Source organism: Alexandromys fortis, unplaced genomic scaffold (genome assembly GCF_014885135.2).
Source record: "Alexandromys fortis isolate MF-2015 unplaced genomic scaffold, M_Fortis_MF-2015_v1.1 scaffold_3, whole genome shotgun sequence".
In the NCBI taxonomy this organism is placed as follows: domain Eukaryota; kingdom Metazoa; phylum Chordata; class Mammalia; order Rodentia; family Cricetidae; genus Alexandromys; species Alexandromys fortis.
In genome coordinates this window covers 30,607,301-30,627,161 of record NW_026067909.1, presented here as the reverse complement: position 1 = coordinate 30,627,161, position 19,861 = coordinate 30,607,301, and the positions used below count along the sequence as shown (strand labels likewise).

General features: G+C 45.6%; 1 protein-coding gene across 1 annotated transcript in view; it reads left to right on the top strand.

Annotated features, from left to right (window-relative positions):
• The window catches only part of Myo16 (myosin XVI), a 297,006-nt gene that overhangs the window by 17,324 nt on the left and 259,821 nt on the right, over window positions 1–19,861 (top strand). The window contains exon 4 of the mRNA XM_050136512.1: window positions 11,380–11,488. Coding sequence (XP_049992469.1) covers window positions 11,380–11,488 — 109 coding nt within the window. The remainder of the gene's footprint in view (window positions 1–11,379; window positions 11,489–19,861) is intronic.

Here is a 19,861-nt window from a genome sequence, read left to right as displayed (position 1 = left end):
GGGAGGGAGGGAGAGAGGGAGGGATGGAGAGAGAGAGAGAGAGAGAGAGCTTGAGCTTGCTCCACTCCCCACAAGAAATAAGAAATATTTTTAAAATTATATATACATATATGTGTACACACCCACCCCACACATCTATATAATTATTCCAACAGTGTGTTTTGTAGAAACTTGAAGGACTGGCACAGTTTGCCACAAAAGTAAACACCAGCGGTAAATCTGTAAGAGAAGGGTCATGTGACCCTTGTAGACCATGTTAGCACTGGGGTTCGTGGAGACTCTGCCTGGAGAAGCACATGTGTGTCCTTGTAGGACATGTTAGCTCTGGGGTTTCTGGAGACTCTGCCCAGGGAAGCACACGTGTGTCCTTATAGGACATGTTAGCTCTGGGGTTCCTGGAGACTGCCCGGGAAAGCACAGGAGCAGCTGCTCTGGAACTCAGCATCATATCTGCATGTGAAGGCAGCAGAAGCCAGCAGGAAATCAGATCAACCCAGGAAACGTGGACTCTAAAAACAGAAAGAGCACTTGAAAAGTAAGCCAATTATAACCATCTTTAGGGAAGCAGGAGGCTGCAAAGAGAGAGGGAAAGAAGCCAGGTTGAGGAGAAAAGCAGAGCTTGTTGTGAAAGGCAGAGGGAAAAGCCTAGAGAATCCCCCTGGAGGCTGTGTTTCTGGGAGGAGCTGTTAGACAGTCAGAAGTGGTAGGCAAGGATGGAGAGAACCGCAAATCACATTCGTCCTGAAGGGTGAAAACCAGACTAAAATTTTGTGGTTTCTTTGTTTATGTGTATAAACGTCATTGAGTGGAAGATTAAAATGGGAATAGGATATTCTTTTAAAAACCCCTCCAGCGTTCAGTTACTGTGTGTGTGTGTGTGTGTGTGTGTGTGTGTGTGTACATGAGTGTACATGAGTGTGCCGTGGTGTGCGTTTGGAGCTCAGGGGACAATTTGGGGCATTGGTTTTCTTTTCCACCATGTGTATTCCAGGTAAGGTCTTCAGGCTTGGTAGCCAGGGCCCTTACCCTGAGCCGTAACTTTTAACCAAAGGAAGAAAGTGACACACACGTGCTGTTACTTGAAGATGCCAGAGAGAGATCATACATTCAGGCCATCAGTGCAAGACACTGAGGGACAGAGAACATCAACTTCCCAATCCTTCAGTCTGTTTATAAATCTGTGTTTTCTCAAGGCAGGTATAGACTCTGACCAGCCAAACATTCATTTAACAAAGTAAGCAGGCTGCTTTGGGGACAATAATTGAATGAATGATTAATGAGCAAGGGGCACCGGCTGGTTCCGTGCAAGGCTTTAGTCAATAAACATTTACCAAGCACCTACGTGTGTTGCACACAAAGCCTCCCGCAGAGGGCATGCATGCCTTCCAAGGATGTGCAGCTCAAATGACACGGAACCAGGCTGCATTTCTGTACTGCATGACACCCTCCTCCCTTCTCTCCTCCCCCACTCCCCAGCTGTCCTCACCTCATGACCCTGTTCCCTGGCCTTTTCTCTGAAACACGTTCTCAATGGGCTTCCTTGTAAAACTATTTCTTTTAATTGGAGAGCCGACCTTTAATTATATTCCAACCATTCATCGATCCAAATGTCACTGCAGCTCACTCCCCAGATAATCGTCAGTGTGTCTAAATTTCTTCTCACCTTTGCGTTCAGCAGACGTCAGACTTACTAGAGGCATGCCGGAGCCACTCTGGGCTTTCGCCTCAAAGACAGTTTCGTTTTTTACTTATTTTCAGAAGACTACGGTCCAGAGGAATTTACTGTGTTTATTGTAGAGAGTCGGAAAGTCTAGCCAAAGGCGAGGGATAAAATTTTAAACGATGAACACTTGCATCACAGGGAGAGGACCATCGAGTACTATGATATTCTTGGCACCCCAGTGTTCCCCTATCAGAATATTTAGAGAAATCATCAAATTCATACTGCGAGATGGAAGCGAAGGGCCAGAAAAGAAGCCACCAGAATGACCATTCCATGATTAGGGTTTTTTTTTTAAGGTAGATTTTTTTTTATCCTTCTCTCTTACACCCTAACTGCAATTTTCCCTTCCTCCCATCCTCCCAGCCACTCCCTAACTCCTTTCTCCCCAAATCCACTCCTTCTCCTTTTTCCCTTCAGAAAAGAGTGAGGCTCCTAGGGATACCAGCCAAACAAGGCATAACAAGTTACAATAAGTCTAGGCACATACCCTCATATCAAGGCTGGGCGAAGCAACCCAGTAGGAGGGGAAGGGTCCCGAGAGCAGGCCGAAGAGCAGAGACAGCCCTACTCCCTCCAGTTTGAAGTGAGGCCAGACTGTCACTTCTAAAAATATGCTCTTCCTGAGACCCAAAGGGAGCCTATCTGTGTTAGGTAACTCAAGGGTGAGGGTGTGGCCAGCCCCACATCAGAGAGTCCTCTCCCTTTCCAGACCCATTCGCCATGCAGTACTGACTGCTGGCTTCAGCCCTGCACCTTCTCCTCACAGCCTGGTACTTCAGTAAGCTCTGAAATAAGATGCCACAGCTCCATAGCTTCAGGTCAGGAGGGGTGGAGGTCAGGAGTGCCCTCTTTCTCTGTATGTCTCCAGACCTGAAGACTTTCTTCAATAACATGGCTTTTAATAGCAGGCAGCTTTGTCATATAAACGTCACTGCATAGTCTAGACAGTTTAGTTTTGCTGATTTTTTTTTTTTTGTTATGCCATCTCTCATAGTGCACAGTTCCCTGCCTGCCACACTGGTTACCTTCCCCAGATAATGACAGAATATCCGCCAGAGCAGCTAAAGGGAGGAGGGGCTGGTTCTGAGTCACGGTTTCAAGGGAGGCAGGGCTCTACATAAGCCCCGCCCCCAGCTACTCACTTCCTCCAGTTAAGCCCCACCCCCATCTCCTAAAAGCTCTGTGGTTTCCCAAGACAGCTGGGGACTAAGAATTCAAACACAGGCTGTGGGAGGGGGAACATTTCACCCACAGACCCTTCTGTGTGCCCCCATTTCCTTCCCTTTTACCTTTGTTTCTGACGCATGCCCCACATCTTTAAAGGATAGTTCACAGCCCATTGAAGAACTGTTAGGTCTCAAACCAGTACACCTAAGGAGCTCCTTAGCATTTCAAGGAGGACGGTGGTCAGATGCTGGTCACTCTTTCAGCACTGCTGGTACCTGGCAGACCCTGTCCCCTCACCCTGAACTCTCCAGCTCTTCAAATAGAACTCCGCCATTTTGGCTATGCCACTTTCTTGGCCTCTGCTCTCTTGGTCCCTCCTTCTTGGCTTCCCAACTCTCCCTTCTCCTCTTCCCCCCTCTGTCTCATGCCCCATGGCTCAGCCTGCTGCTGAGGTCCAGCCTGAAGTCTTCCAGACCCTTCTTCCTCTTGAGCTGCCTTCTGCGTGGATAATCAGTCATCTCCATTCTTAGCCATGTCCTCCTTCCTTCTTATCTCTTTCCCACCCAAGCTCGTCAGGGGTTCCCTTCTAATTCTCCTTCCTCTCTATGATGTAACTCTTCCAGAGGGCTCTCCCAGCTTTTCCATTCACCGTCTGCTAGATCACTATGCTCACGCTGGCCCATACTGAGTTTTCTTCTTTGGTCTGGGACGTCACGTTTAGACCTCTGTCCTCACCGTCTGTAGGGCCACCCTCCCCTTACCACTACGGCAAACTTTCATGCTGAGGCTTTTTGGGGATGTTCTTAGGATGGATGACTGGACATACTACTCATCCCAACCCCTTGGGATCCCAGGGACTGTTTTCTGTCTCTTACATGCTTCACTGTGGTATTTACCATGGCAACAAGGGCACACATAAATATTTATGGTCTCCCCAAGTAGTAACCATTGACCTAAGTAGGTTCACAGAGGGAGCTATAAAACTCTGTTCCAGTATAACTCAACTGTTATAAATTCTTTAAACAGCCATAATAAAGGCTTTTAATTTTTATTGCCATGAAAAATTTGTAAGCATTAAATTCTCAAAGCACATTTTAATCATAATAAAAGTTCAGCACACAGTTCCTTAATGAATAAGTGGGCCACCCAACTCTATTACCAGCTGTATTATCTGCCAACGATCTACAATCCAAAGGAAAGTTACATGCTGCTAATTCTCTCTCTGCTTTAATAATGGAAGCCTTGGGCAGGGATTGCTGGGAATGCGAGACGCGAGAACCTGCTGCTTTGAGGCCTCTGAGATCACTGTAAAGACCTCCCTAGTCCATAGAGATCACTGTAGAGTGACCTCCCCATCCCTCACCAGACAGGGCTGATTGCTGGCTTTGGTAGTAAATGTTCTGACAGCAGCCTCCTCCCTCATAGCCTGGTGCCCTGGCATCTCTGCCGAGTCCTGAAAGATGTCCCCACTCAAAGATTATGAGATTTTAAAGTAAGGAGTCTTCTTATTTGGTCCTTTCTGTGTCTAAAACCTTCACTATGAGAGACTGCTTTCTTTAAAAGAGAAAAAAATGTCTGTTTTGTCTTTATTTGTGTGTGTATGTGTATGTCTCTCTGTGTCTCTGTGTATGTCTGTGTGAGTTTTTATGTGTCTGTGTGTGTGTCTGTGTGTGTCTATGTGTGTGAGTGTGTGTGTGTATGTGTAGGAAGATAGGAAGAGCAGGTATACTGATCTCTTCATACATGTTTTTCAGCAATATCACACGTGTCAATTATATCTTCTGACAGTCTTGTGCTTGGATGAAGTCCGACTTTGTTCTGCTTTTTTATTGTTTTTATTGAGTTATATAGTTTTCTCTGCCCCCTCCCTTCCTCCCCAGTCCCCTCCTACTCTCTCCCATGATCCCCATGTTCCCAATTTACTCAGGAGATCTTGTCTTTTTCTACTTCCTATTTAAATCCAAGTTTATCTTTCTTTGGGTCCTCTTTGTTGTCTACATCCTCTGGGATTGTGAATTGTAAGCTGGTTTTTCTTTACTTTATGTCTAAAAGCCACTTATGAGAGAGGACATATGATATTTGTCTTTCTGGGTCTGGGTGACCTCACTCAATATGATGTTTTCTAGATCCATCCATTTGTCATTTTTTTCCCCTGCTGAGTAGTACTCCATTGTGTAAATGTACCACATTTTCTTTATCCCTTCTTCAGTTGAGGGCCATTTAGGTTGTTTCTAGGTTCTGGCTATGACAAACAATGCTGCTGTGAACATGGTTGAGCACATGTCCTTGTGGGTATGACTGAGCATCCTTTGGGTATATACCCAAAAGTGATATTGCTGGATCTTGAGGTAGATTGTTTCCTAATTTTTTTTAAGAAATCGCCATACTGATATCCAAAGGGGCTGTACCAGTTTGCATTCCCACCAGCAATGCAGGAGTGTTCCCTTTACCTCACATCCTTTCCAGTATAAATTGATATCAGTCTTTCTTATCTTGGCCATTCTGACCAATGTAAGATGGAATCTCAGAGCTGTTTTGATTTGCATTTCTCTGATGGCTAGGGATGTTGAGCATTTCCTTAAGTGTCTTTCACCCATTTTCGACTTATCTGTTGAGAGTTCTCTGTTTAGATCGGTACCCCATTTTTAAAAATGGATTATTTGTTCTTTTGATGAACAGTTTCTTTTGTATGGAAAAGCAAAATCCCAGGATAGCTAAAACCTTGTTCTGCTTTAATTATGTGAGATATTTTGGTTTCTTTCCAATCCTGTGAAACTTTGTCATTGGTTTGTTGGTGTCTGCCAAATAATTTTCTGGGGTTGTAATTGGGATTTTATTGATTCTGCAAGACAAGTTTGGAACAACTGTTATCTTGGCATTCCTGCCCATTGCTATGGGCTCCCTCCCCAACTGTGCCTTGGGACGGCTTTCTTGGGTGTCTTCCATCTCTTCTTGTTCCATAATCAGTTCTTAGTTTCATCATTTAACTAATTATTACCCTGGTGTCCTGATAGCAACGGTAGCCCCCACGTCTGCAGAATGCAGCAATGGAGAAAAGTTGTTTCCATGACGACCTTCCGTCCTGAGACCGAGACATTCACCTGGCAGGGCAGGCTCTTTTCTGTTCTGACTTTGAAACCTTTTCTGTGTAAAAGTCCATTTCATTAGTGAGAAAATGCTGTTCCGTTCCACTTTTCACAGGGGTTCAGCTCTTATCCCTATTTCACGTCATATTCTGTTGGCTAAGGCATCCTGTGGAATTTTGGGAAAGAATAATGGGAAGGGACACCTTGTCTAGTGTCTGGTGTTACTGTGAGCTTTCCACTTCCTTAGCATGAAGTGCAGTGTTAGCTGTCGGGTACTCTTTGTCAAACAGAAGAAGTCACACTCTATGCCTCCTTCCTGGTTTTCTACAGGTCTTGGATTGTGTCAAATGCTTCATTGATAGCCTCTGATAGGAGCATATGCTTTGTGGCTTTTCAGACTGTTAGTGTGAGATATCGCATTATTGATTTTCAAATGCTGAACCTCTGACCAGAGTAAGAGAGATACAAATTATTTTTTAAGATTTTTTTTATGTGTAAGTCTGTGTGCCTACGTGAATTTATGTGAACCTTGTGTATACAGGCCCCCATGAGCCAAGACCTGCCTGGTTCTCTCAGGTCGGTCTTCTTTCTTAAAAGCAAAGGTGGGAGGACCCTACCAACAGCTCAGTGAAGCCCTGCCAGTAGTGGTGTATGATTTACTTTTATGTATTGTTCCATCTGTTTGCTAATATTTTTACTGAGAATTTGGTGCCTGTATTCTTGAGAGTTTGTTCATTTCAGCCTTTGTTCATCTTTGACATTGGGTAACGCTGGCCTAGTAAAACACGTGGCAATTTTCCATCTGCTTCTGTGCTTTGGAAGAGTTTGAAGAGAATGCACACACTTCCTTCCTAAAGGATTTATGAAATCCATCATGAGTCAAACACATCTTCATGATTGGGTTGGGGGATTCTTACCAGGTTTAGGTGTGTCCAACGACCTTCAACTTCGCCAGTAGGGGGCAGTCTGTTCTTCAGGGAACCTTTTTATTCATATCAGCTGTAAACCACGGCACAGCTGCCTATAATGCTCTTTTTATTCCTCATGCCTCTGGATCTCTAGCGGGGCATGAATTTGTATCTTTCAGGGGCTAGAGAGATGCTGCACCAGTGAAGAACACTTTCCTTTCTTGCAGAGGATCCTGGTTGGTTTCCAGAATGCAACTCCAGTCCCAGGGAATCCAGCCCCTTTCCTGAACTCCAGTGGGGGTTGAATACACTCATACATACACATACACAAACACAAGCAGGCATGCATACGTATGTGTTTTGAATAAATCTTACAAAATAATAATTTTTTTTCTCCATCTGGCCAGAACTTGACCAGTTCTACAGACTTGAGGTCTCTTTCATAAAGACATTGATCTTCACCTTGGGGGCTCCAGCTTTCCCAGCTAATCCCCCAAACTGCCCCAGCTCTTAATATTGTCTCTGTGGTCTAGGCTGTCATATATGAATTCAGAAAGGGGCAGAAACACTTAGTCCATTGTGCAGGCACAGGACACCATCTTAGTTCCCTGCAGTCATAAAGCCTACATGCTATGGATTTCAGAACAAGTAGCTCTTTTTCACACATCTCAAAGTCTACAGGCAAGGGACTCTTTCAGCTCCCGAGAGAACCAGGCTTGCCTTGGCCTTAATATTAGTCCAAGCTCTGCTTCCCCATTTCCAGCTCTGTGTCCCACCAGGTTTCTGTCTCCATCCAAATGCCTCTCTTATTAAGGACTCTGGGCACCTTGAAATAGTGCCCCACGGTACCTGAGGCCACTCCTTTACACTAGCATGGTCTCCAATGACGACGGTCTTCCCAAATGAAGAACTTGAGATTAACGTTTCAAAATGTCATTCTGAGAGGGCAGGAGAACAAACTCATAACAGGCATGAAGCTTTCTGGGGCTAGCCTTTCCATTTTCAGTAGATCTGTAATTATTCAAATATGAGAAGTTACCAAAAAGTTTAACCATGTAGAAAGAAGTAGCATTTTATCATTGCAATTCCATTACATGACTTTTTATTAAGCTTTCAATATTAATGTGACAAGGAATTATTACTAAGTAAAACCTTGTACAAACACAGTTGTTGAGATTAAATTGTTACTTAGCACAAGGCAATAAAATGTTTATTGGCCCATATGTCATCTGGCATGAACTAAAACGAATCTCATTTAGAGGAAATGATATATGTGGGTCCCAACTCTCATACATCAAGAACAAAGTTTAGGGCAAATTGGAAATTAAATGGCTTCCCAGTATGAATAAATAGAGAGGAAATGTGCCCACGGCCTCCAGTGGGATCTGCCAAGCGTTCACTTGCACACTTGGCTTGAGGAGTCCCTGTTGATTTTGCACATATAAAATGTATCATCATCACTTTCCTAATTATAAAAAGCAACCATGATGTGATTAATTTATCTTCCAAAAGGAATTTCAAGATTTGCTTTGCAGTTTATGTTGTACAAATAAACATTTCTGTTGGTCCTAGGGGTTCGGCTCGCTAGTGGAATTCGAACTTTGCAGGTAGAATGGCCTGGGCTGGGTGCCCGTGCTGCCGAGAAAAGGTATTTTACCCTGCAGCTTGTAATGGTTAATTTTAAAGGTCAGAGTCTGGAATGACTGAGCTGGGAGTGTCAGTGAAGGACTGTGTGGGGGTTAGGTTGTCCCACCGGTTGTCTACGTGAATTTTTCTTCACTGGGCGATGGAGGTGGACAGACTCACCCTGAATGTCCGGGGCACTATCCCAGAGGCTGGTCCCTGCCCTGAACCAAAAAGAGACGGATCTGAGCACACGCCCGCCTTGCTGCCTTCTGACTGGATGTCATGTGACTGGCAGCTTCAAACTCCTTAGTCCCCACCACGATAGCCTGTAACCTAGGACTGAGAGCTGAAATAAACCCTTTCTCCTGTAAGCCACTCCTGTCATAGTATTTTTGCTATTGCAGCAGGAGAGAAAGGAAGCCAAAGCTAGGAGTGTCTTAACCTGGAAGGTTCTTCCCAAGTAAGATGGTCTGTGACCAGGGCTCTCAGAATGAGAAACGCAACATGTCAGGGGCAGGATGTGCTGTAGGAGGCCATTCCACACAGAGGAGCTTGCATGTGTGCACAGTCACACACACACACACACACACACACACACACACACACACACACCACGCATACCCGTGAACACACATATATAAACATGCATGCACATCTTCATGGCTGAGACCATTATAATATCCCACATGTAAATAGGTTCTCTTGCATGAAGAGGAAGTGTGGTTACCTTCTACTTCTGCTTTCAAGTCCCTTTACACATACCCAGTTTCTAATCCACGTTTTCACCTCTTCATGTACATGATATGTTGGTGATTCAGTGGTATTATTTTTTTAAGTTTAATAACTCCTCCCTTCCATTTTGTGTTGTCCCTATACTTTTGAGTATGGAATTATCCAGGGGGACCAGGATTGACCCACCAGGAATCACATCCTTAAAGAAAACTGACTCTCCATCCCCCAGAAGTCATCAGGTGTCAATAGCTCCTCAGCTGTGGGGTCGGGGCTGGCCCCTTCCATGCTGGGCTCCTGACTGGCTTGATCCTGTTTGGTAAAACTGTGAGCTCATGAACATAGCAGCTCTGTCATGCCCAGCAGATACCGTTTTGCCCCGGTCTTCCCCTCCTCTGGCTCCTTCAATCCTTCAGCCCTTTCTCCCTCAGTGGTCACTGAGCACTGGGGACAGGTGGGATGTATCTATCCTGTCCGTGGTTGAACCTCCACGGCTGTTTGCTCTCTGCACTTTGCTCACCATCCACTGCACAAAGAAACTTCCCTGATGAGGTCCTAGAGCTGCCCTAATCCCAACTCATGATTGCTCTGCCTCTGGCTCTATGGCAACTACTCAGGCTGCCTGGGAGACCCTGGGTTTTTAAAATAGAGGCTAGCCATCAGTTGTTTTAAAATACTCTTTAATGTTTACGAAATGTGTAGAAACTCTTGAAACTTCTCTTTTTGATATTTAAAGGTAAATTCAGGCTTCTCTACTGTACACTTTCTAGTTGAAAAGTTTAGCTCAAAATTTTCAACTTTTCATTTCTTTTCCCTTGTAATAAAACAGTTCTTCACATAGTCAAATGTGCACTCTGACTCCTACAAAGTTAGCCTTGTGTTTGATGCTGTCTTCTTGGTCCCACACAGAAAGGCTTGGACCACATAACAAACACATTCACACCTCTCATGAACATATCCACTGCTGAAGGCTGCATCCATGAACACAGTGATGGGAAAGTGTGAGCCACATAAACCCTTTCCTCCCCAGCTTGCCTTCGATTGTGGTGTTTCATTATACTCAATAGCAGCCCTAACTAAGACACTGGCTGTACCATCTCCTTCATTCTGAAGCCTGTGGTCTAATTCTCTATGAAAGATTCGAATCTTTGTTTGTATATCAACCTAGTAGACAGAGAGCCGCGAACTTACGAAAAGCAAACATCCTAAACTCGGTCTTAGTTTCTTTCCCTGTTGCTGTGTGTGATAAGTGTCCGAAACAAAAGCGACCTAAGGGAGGAAGGGTTTGTTCCAGCTCACAGCTCTGTGTAGAAGACCACCATGGTTCATCCTCAGTCCCTCTGCAGCATCTGAGAACCAGAATCCCTACTAATCATTTTAACTAGGAATACTAAATATAAACAACTATTAGCTACTGAGAGGAAATAAGCTCTGAACTAGAGAACGCTGGCAAGGACAGAAACAGACGCAAGGAACAGATCCTCCTTCTGGGGTAGAAGGACGGAGGCTCAAGTCATGGCGCTGGAAGAATGAGGGCAGCTAGGGCTGCTGCCCTACACTTGGGTCACACAGTGCAGTGAGGACCATTTCTGTGGCCAGTTTCCAAGGGTCAAAGGAAATCTTCCACTCTGTCTGCAGGAACCTTGGAGCACAGCTGCGCGTAGAGATGCCATGATGGTTTAGTTCTCTGAAGCTCCGGGATCTAGGATAGCGTGTTTCAAGAAGTCAACGCTTGACACCCACAAATTGCTTCTTGCTAGAAAACAGGTTTCTTGGAAAATCAAAAGCAAGCAGGAACTGTCAACACAGACACTGGGTCAACGCACTATGAGGACGGTACCCTGGTGCATTCCCACAGAGGACAAAGCCTAACGAAATAGACGTGGAGGATGATCAGGCCAAGCTTGACTTGCTCCCTGAGACCCCACGTGTAGACTTCCTTGTGGCTTGGGCGCTTCAAGAAAACAGTCACTTCAAGTACCAGTGCAGGGGCTATGATATTGCAAGATTCAGTGGGACATTTTGCAAATTGGACTCTCCACAAATTATTTAATGTATTTTTCTTTAAAAAAAAAAAAGTGTTGTGGTTTCCTCCACCATCCCTCAGCAATGTTCTTGATTTTTGTTTGTTTTCTTACAGGCTGGAGCCAACGTCCTTCTGCAGGATGTGAATGGGAACATCCCGTTAGATTATGCCGTCGAGGGGACCGAATCTAGTGCTATCCTGCTGGCCTACTTGGACGAAAACGGTAGCGCAAAGCTTCCATTAAACAACTCCGCCTAGAGAAATGCATTGGAAGAACTGTAAATGTGGATTATTCTTAGAAAATGCTCGCATTGTTTCAGACGGTGCGGTCTCCCTTGAGGATGTAACATAAGGCGGTTTTCTGCCTCCCTTTATTGTTTGCCACTTTTGCAAACCAGCAGGCACCTGGAGGGGGACAGTGGAGGAAGCACCAAGCAGATGCCTGGGGTCCATAATTGGTGGGATGGGTTTGTAATTATGAACCCTCCTCCCTGGGGATAGGAAGGGAAGTGAACCGTGCAATTGAATTCTGAGCTAATGAGAACAAGGTCACCTTGAGTGTGTCCTCCAGGGCCAGGTGATCCCCGCAGGAACTGTCAGCCAGCTCAGTGAAGACAGGGCAGCACGTGTACATCCCAGACTTCACAGTGGCACTTAGAAGCAAAAGCACCATGAGAAGAAAGCCCAGTCAAAGAGAGGGCTGGCCTGAGGAATGGGGCTGAATCCCTGGCTATCACTCACGAGGGCAGTAATGACACAGCCCCAGCAGGAAGCAGTGAGTCAGCTCAGTGAGGGGTGAGTGGGAGCCAGGGCTGCAAATGGTGATAAGGAGGGCAAATCCTGCCCCTCCTCTTCCTTGAAGATTAAATAGAAATAACAAGCCTGGCATTCTAGCCCCTTGGAGGATTTGCTGACCACAGACAATGTTCTGGAATATAGGGCGCCCCTGGAAGCTGGGGATGCTCCTTTCTCTTCTTTGGAGAAGCACTTACCTCATTGCCATCACGTTTGGCCTCCTCCAGCTCATTTGTCTCGAGAGGTTTATTTTGAGGATGCATAGAATAATAATTAGTGCTTAGCAACCCTGATTTTTAAATGAGAACTAGTCTCATTAATTTAGAAAGCAAGGTAGGCGTGATTGCCCCCCAGCTGAAGGCCACCGAGGCAAGGCTAGGGCAGACGCAGACTTGGGGGGAGGCCAGGAGCATCTTGAACTGCCCACTCAGAATCTGTGGGGCACAGTATTCAGCAACCGTCCCTCCAGACCCCCCAGAGTCCGATGCAGAGGGAGTCCCCTGCTGGCTTCAGGTCCTACGGGCATGACTCTCTGGAGAAAAGCTCATTTGTTGTACCAGGAGCAAAACTCGAAGCAATTTAGATTTCCTAGTAGGCCTTTCAGAACACAGACCTTCAGTGTGCTTCCCAGGCAGGATGGAGTTCTGAGTTTGTATGAAAAATGTGGAGGAGCCTGAGGTTCACAACCTTGTACTGCTGAAAAGTGGCCCAGGAACACTACTTATGGTAACATGTTCTTGTCACCAGCATAATAATTGTGACTAGATTAACTCAGCGAACTGGGCTGCGCTGGTTCGCCTGATGTGGGGACCGCCACACCCATCAATGTGTACCTGTTCTGTGTGCAGCATTTTATGTGTGCGCAGCACCACAAAAGAGTGATTTAGTGACTCTCCTAACAGCGGCTGCACAAGGGAGCAAGGGCAATATCAGCGGTCCCATCAACACATACTGGCAATATTCACAGGATCCCACCGGAGAACTAAGGCAGCTAAGGACCCCAGGGAAGATAGTTGGCTTTGCCCAGGGAGGAGCTCCACGGTTGTCCAGCACAACCACAGACACACAGACAACAAGAACATGCTCAACAGGTTGTGTGTGTCTACGTGTATGAGTACGCACACATATATATGTAACAATAATGATACAATAGATGCTATTAACTCGTTGATGGGAGGGATTTAACTGAGAGTAGCTGGAAGGAGGAGGGGTACATATAAATTTCAATATGTACCCCCCCCAATAAAAGGTGGTTTAAAGGCCGGGCGGTGGTGGCGCACGCCTTTAATCCCAGCACTCGGGAGGCAGAGGCAGGTGGATCTCTGTGAGTTTGAGACCAGCCTGGTCTACAAGAACTAGTTCCAGGACAGGCTCCAAAACCACAGAGAAACCCTGTCTCGAAAAAAAAAAAAAAGGTGGTTTAAAAAAGTAAACCATGGGCCCTGATGAGATGGTTCAGTGATCAAGGGCATGTGTTGCTCTTACAGAGGGCCTGGATTGGACTCCCAGCACACATGTTGGCTCACAACCATTGCTAAATCTAGTCCCAGGGCTCTGATGTTCTTTTCTGGCCTCTATGGACACTGCATACATGTGTTGCACATACACACATGCAGGCAAATGCAAATCACCCTACACACATTAAAAATAAATGAGCTTTTAAGCCTAGTGGTGGTGGTGCATGCCTTTAATCCCAGTACTCGGGAGGCAGGGGCAGAGGTAGGTGGATCTCTCTGTGAGTTGGAGGCCAGCTTGGCCTACAGAGTGAGTTCCAGGACAGGCTGCCATGGCTACAGAAAAATCCTGTCTTGAAAAACTAAAACGGAAAAAATAAATAAATAAATGAATTTTTAAAAATACAAAGCTCAGGCTAGGGTGTAGCTCAGTTAGTAGAATATGGGCTCAGGGCCCGGCACTAGGTAAGCTAAGCGTGGCAGAGCACACCTGCCGTCTCTCGCTTGCCAGTGGTGCCAGGAGTCCTGGGGCATGAACCTTGGGGCACGTGAAACCCTTTGTCTAAAATAAAATAAATTAGCAAGTGAAACAGATAAGAAAATACAAAAAAGATAATAAGTCAAATGAAACGCTGAAAGCCGAAGGACTGGGCTGTCTCTCTCAGCCAGGGACTCCTTTCTAGAAGTTATCTTTCCCCTCTCGGTTTCTCCTAAGGCCACCAAACAAACCTCATAACCTCCATCCGCAAATGTGTTCACATCCCTGACAGGATTCCACCCCACCAAGGCATTTCGTTTCATAGAAAAGCTTGGTTTGGCAAAATCAATGTTTCCCATTGTATGTAAAAAAAAAAAAAAAAAGCAAAAGCAGCTCTCTTCATGTGGGAGGTGGATGAAAATATTGGAAAGGAGAAACCAGAACTAGTCCCTGGCTCTGCTTGGGAGAAAAGCTGTCACGGCTCTGGCTGTCACGCCCAGTTTGTAAAATGCAAGTTTGCTGGAACAAACTCCATTTCATATCTCTCCAGCTTTTAATTCTGCTTTCCACCTGTCAGTGCTGCTGCTGCTGCTGCTGCTGCTGCTGCTGCTGCTGCTGCTGCTGCTGCTGCTGCGGCCTGGCCCCTTCTGCGGGCCTCGCCCCCACCCTCCTGCACAGCTGCTGCTGCCCCTGTCCGTCAGAATCCCTCCTGCTTCTCGGTGTCACCTCCCTTGCCCCTGGTAAACACTGTCTAGCTCCATTTATTCCTGGCCCCCTCACTGGTGCACTGTGAGAGTTATCTGCTGGGACAAGACGGGCTGATGCCATCAGAAATTTCTAATCGGCGAGGGTGACATTTTGGCTCTCACTTGCCTCTTGTCACGACGCTACCCTTCGCAGGTGCTTGCAACCCTGGGGTGCTCCGGTCTCTGCAAAATCTTGTTTCAAATCCGATACTAATCACTCTGTCACATCAGGGCGCAGGGGGCAGAAGGGGCAGGAGGCATGGTGAACAAGCTGATTACATAGAAAGTCTCTGCTGCAAGTTCTAATGGTGCCGTCACCAGCGACTTATGCTGTAAACCTGGCCGCAGCAATTAACCTCGGCTCGGTGCCTTCGGTTCCAGGGCTGTGAAATGAGACCAGCGCTGGGGCTGATTGAGTGTTTGATGAATACCTCATCTCTGCACAAGGCAAAACAGCTGGGCATGCAAGAAAAGCAATCAGCTCTAAAATGATTCTCTAAGGGAAGGAGGAGCCCAAGGGAGAGAGAGCTCAAGGTGGCCAGGACAGAAAATAGGCATGAAAAATGTCTGCATGTGTGTGTGTGTGTGTGTGCACGTGTGTGCATGTTATCTAGTTTTCTACCAGTTTATTTAGCTACCTATATCTCTATCCATACTTGCAAGTATGTATGTATCGATCCATCTACCCATTCACCTTCCTATCTAAGCATTCTTTCATTCAGTCACCTGTGTATACATGTGTGTATGTGTATACATCTGTATAGGTGGCTCTATCAACTGTCTATCCATTATCATCTACCTACCATCCTATAATCTATCTATCTATCTATCTATCTATCTATCTATCTATCTATCTATCTATCATCTACCTATCATTCTATCATCTATCATCGATCATCTTATAATCTATCTATCACCTATCTATCATCTACCTATCATCCTATCTATCTATCTTTTATCTATCTTCTATCATCTATCTATCATCTACCTAACATCCTATCATCTATCTATCTGTCTATGCACTTATCTATCATCCTAACCATCTATCATCACTTTCATTATCATCATCTATCATGTTTTTCAGCATACTTCACCTACTCTCCTTTCTCTTTCCCTTCCCCTCTTTCAGGAACTACTTGTTTGTCTACTTTGTTTCTCCATCATCCGATGCTCAACTTCCTACCCACTGAGGATGCTCCCATAGTATTTGCCCTTGGTTTCCTGAACTTTCTTTCCAGATCCATGTCTCTGTTCTTTGAACTCATCTTTCTGTGACCTTGCATGATGTGGGCACACTGGCAAAGTCTCCCCTCAAGTGGCCTTTCCATGATTTCCTCCCTCCTATTGAAGTTTCCTCTGGTGATGCCTTGGGGACCCACACTCACATTCTCGGCTCCCCACGTGTTAACCGTGTGTGGGTTTTGTCCTTGAGAAGCATCCTTCTGGGACAGGGCAACATGGGTGCTGGATGAGCTCACCCTTTGCCTGCTCCCAGAGTCACTGTCATGGCCCAAGTGCCCTCTGACACCTTCAGTCCTGCGTGTTGGTTTCTTATACCTCTTGAGTTGGAGATCAGAGTGTTTGAAATAACTTGTCCCCTGTGAAGACATCACTCTTTCTCGGTGGCCCTTATTTACCCTTACAGTGAGGATATGAGCATCCACATGTCATTTCATACTTGCCAGTCCTTGTCGCTTTGCCACAAAGTCTTATGGCACCTGCTTCCTTGACACCTCTAGACCACACTGTTCAAACAGCGCCTCAGTTCAAACCCTGGTCTTTCTAATATGTGTTACTGCAGTAGCTTCTAAGCCTGGTCCAGGCTTGTCCCTTCCCCTTCCTCCTTTAGATGACCCCCAATAGACTAAGCTCAGCGATTTCCTGTAGTTTTCCTTTGCTTAGCGCAGTTCACTCAAGGCCTTGTTCTGCCACTGACTCAGAATCTCACACAGTCAAGGAGGCAGACAGTCCAATCTGCATGAGACAACTCCCTTTCGCCTGCTGTTCAGGTGCCAGGACAGGGCTAGCTGGGAGCAACCATCACTCACAGCCTGACTGTTTATTTCCCTTTGCTGACATCACTGTCAGGGATTTGCCTGCCCAGCTCTGCAGCCTCCCTCAGTCTCTTGGGACACTTAAGGGGGAGACCCAGCGAGCTAACTTTCAGCTCTGCGAGGACAGAAAGCACATGGTAAAATCGGGCGACATGTCAGTGAACCGCTTGCTTGCTGCTTCAGTTTTATTGAGGACGAAATTATTTTTTATATTCACTCAAGTGAAGATGCAGAGACATAACAGAAAATTAAAACAAGGGTGTGCAGATTCTGCAGACTCTGAAGGTTGGTGTGATTATCTCACAAACCTGCTAAAGAAGTGAGACTTAATTTTCCCTGAGACTGCTGCAGACGGGATCGCAGAAGGGATGCTGAGACACACATTAGGTGAGGGGCTGGGATGCCCGGGGATCACATGGGTTCATGCGAGTAGGGCAGAGAGAGGCAAAGCACTTGGAGCAGTGTGAAGAGGAGAGAGTGCGAAAGGCAGGGAGCTCAGGGACTCTTCCAGGGCCAGGCCAGCTGTACCGCACACTGTGACACCACCCCCAGACCAGCCTCATACAAAGGAGGCCAAGTTTCCAGGAGAACAGCAGGCCCTTCAGAAAGGTGGCTGAGCAAAGTAAGACAGATGAAGGGCTTAAAGTACTGAGACAATCCCAGGGATTCCTGGTGTCCACCATCAGCAAGGATGGCCAAGCAATAACCTCGGTGACATATAACTTGCGAGTTCTAGTAACAGATTTTCCTTCATTCTTAAGTTTAAAGAAATACTGGATTCCTTCCAAATAATAAATCTAAAGAATCCTTAGGTTTATTCCTTCTGAAAGATAATATGAACATAAAATTAAACTTCTTTTAATAATAAAGAAAAGGGAATGGAGATTGTGTCCACTCTGCAACTCTGGCTTGTTTCTGGGTGGGGGAAGGGCGCGCTGCCGTCTTAGTTGGTATATTCAGAAGCAGTTACAGACACTTGATTGACACATGGAGATAGAGTTTCTGTTGTATTTGGCTTAGCAAAAAAGAGACTTCTTCTTTCCTAAAATTATAACAAAATCTAGAAAAATCACACTTTAGTTGGCACCAGATTTGATTCAAAATTGAGTTCAAGTGAATATAACGTCAAGATATCCCCCTGTGGTGTCTTGGTAACAGGGACAAGAAATAGGCTGCTTGCCTTCCTGCATTGAGCATGGATGGCCTTTGACGAGAGGTAGCCGACATCCTGCATCCATGTTTTAATTTGCCTCTCGTCTTTGCTGTGTTCTATGTTTATTATTTGATTTTAATTAAATGTTTGAGAACATTTCCTGGAGGCACATACTTCAGCACACATAGCCCCATGGTGGAACTTCACCAAGCCCTGGAACCTTCGGGGTCTCTGTTGCTTCCTCGTGAATCTCAGTGTGGATGTCCATGGAGCATTTTCAAAACTTAAATCTGATGTTGAATTCTCTAACCCTACAAATGGGAACGAAGTAACAGCTTTCATTGGTTCTCACAGACCTCAAATCCCCATTGCAAAAGGAAGCCAGGCGGTCCTCCCAGCATGATACTTGGTTATGTTGTAGAATATTATTTTAAGGTGTGCTGCTTTTGTTTATGCTCTGGAACACTTGTTTAATAGTGCAAAGATACATTTGATTAAATAAAATTCACCTGCAGTTAGGAGGCTGCCCGACAGGAAGTAGTAGGGAGGAGCCAGGGGGAGAAGGGTTTTCAAGGAGGGGTGAGGTGAGACAGAAGGACTTCTTGGGAGATATGAGGTGATCTGCTTGCTATTTGGCATCTCTGGGAAGCAGGATTCTACCTCAACCTTCGAATTTTGAGTTCTTTAGAGGGCCAGAGATTTACATAAGTTTGCTTTGTAGCTTTGAAAGAGTCGGTGCAACCACTAAAACAGAGCACGGCATGCTTACCTGTGATCAGGTGAGGGGCGGCCAGGGCACTTCTGGTCTGGGTGTCCGTTGACATAGCTCTGCTTCACCAGAGCTGGCTAACAACCAAGCCGGCTTTCATCAACTCTCACTAGAAAGCAAACACTCTTCTGTGTGAACCGTGTGTTAATTCAGTAACTGATAAAGCAAATACTCTTCTGTGTGAACCGTGTGTTAATTCAGTACAGACACTAATAAAGCAACATCTGTTAGCCCGTTCTTTCAAATTCAGATGCCGAGGCAGAGGACAAGTTAACCTGTCTACATTGACACAAAGAGACATTGACATGCACAGCCGTAAAGCCCCGTGACAGACTCTGGGAGCTCCTGTTCCTTTCTCTGCCCAGGTTTAGAGGCAAGCCCACGGGAAACAGATGTGGGGAGCCCACCAAGAAAGGGTGTTGATGGAGGTTTCTGTCTCACCCAGTCCAGCAACCCTTCAGTCCCAAAGGAACAAACAGAGGCTTATATTAATTATAAATTGTTTGGCTTTTTACTCAGGCTACCTCTTACAACTTAAACCATAATTGTCTATGTTTAACCATGTGACTTGGTACCATTTCTCAGTATAGCATTCTCACCTTGCTTCCTCTACATCTGACTGGTGACTGTATCTCTGCCTTTCGTTTCCCAGAATTCTCCTGTTCTGGCTGTCCTGTCTATACTTAAACTGCCTGGCTACTGGCCAATCAGCATTTTATTAAACCATTATGAGTGACAAATCTTTACAGTGTACAAGAGCAATATCTCACAGCAAAAGGGGGATGTGTAAAAGGTCTTGTTTATTGTATACTTATAGATAATGTGTTTGCCCTGGCCTCTGCCCCTGAGACACGCTTTAAAACTATGAACTGTAACCTCAGTCCCTTGGCATTTGTTGGTATTCAAGTGAATGAGGACGTGGAAGCTAAATGTTTCTCTCAAAGCTGGCCTAAGAAAGTAAATCTCCTGTTGGTCATGTCAGGAGCATCACTGCAGATACGGTGTTTGCATCCATCGTAAGATGCTTTCCTTTGATGTGTTCAGTAAGGACACAACCAGACATGGAATATGCTCATGGCAATGGCTAGTTCACAGCTGGCACTTAAAATTAGGAACTATCTTCCTAACATCATCACCATCATCCCTG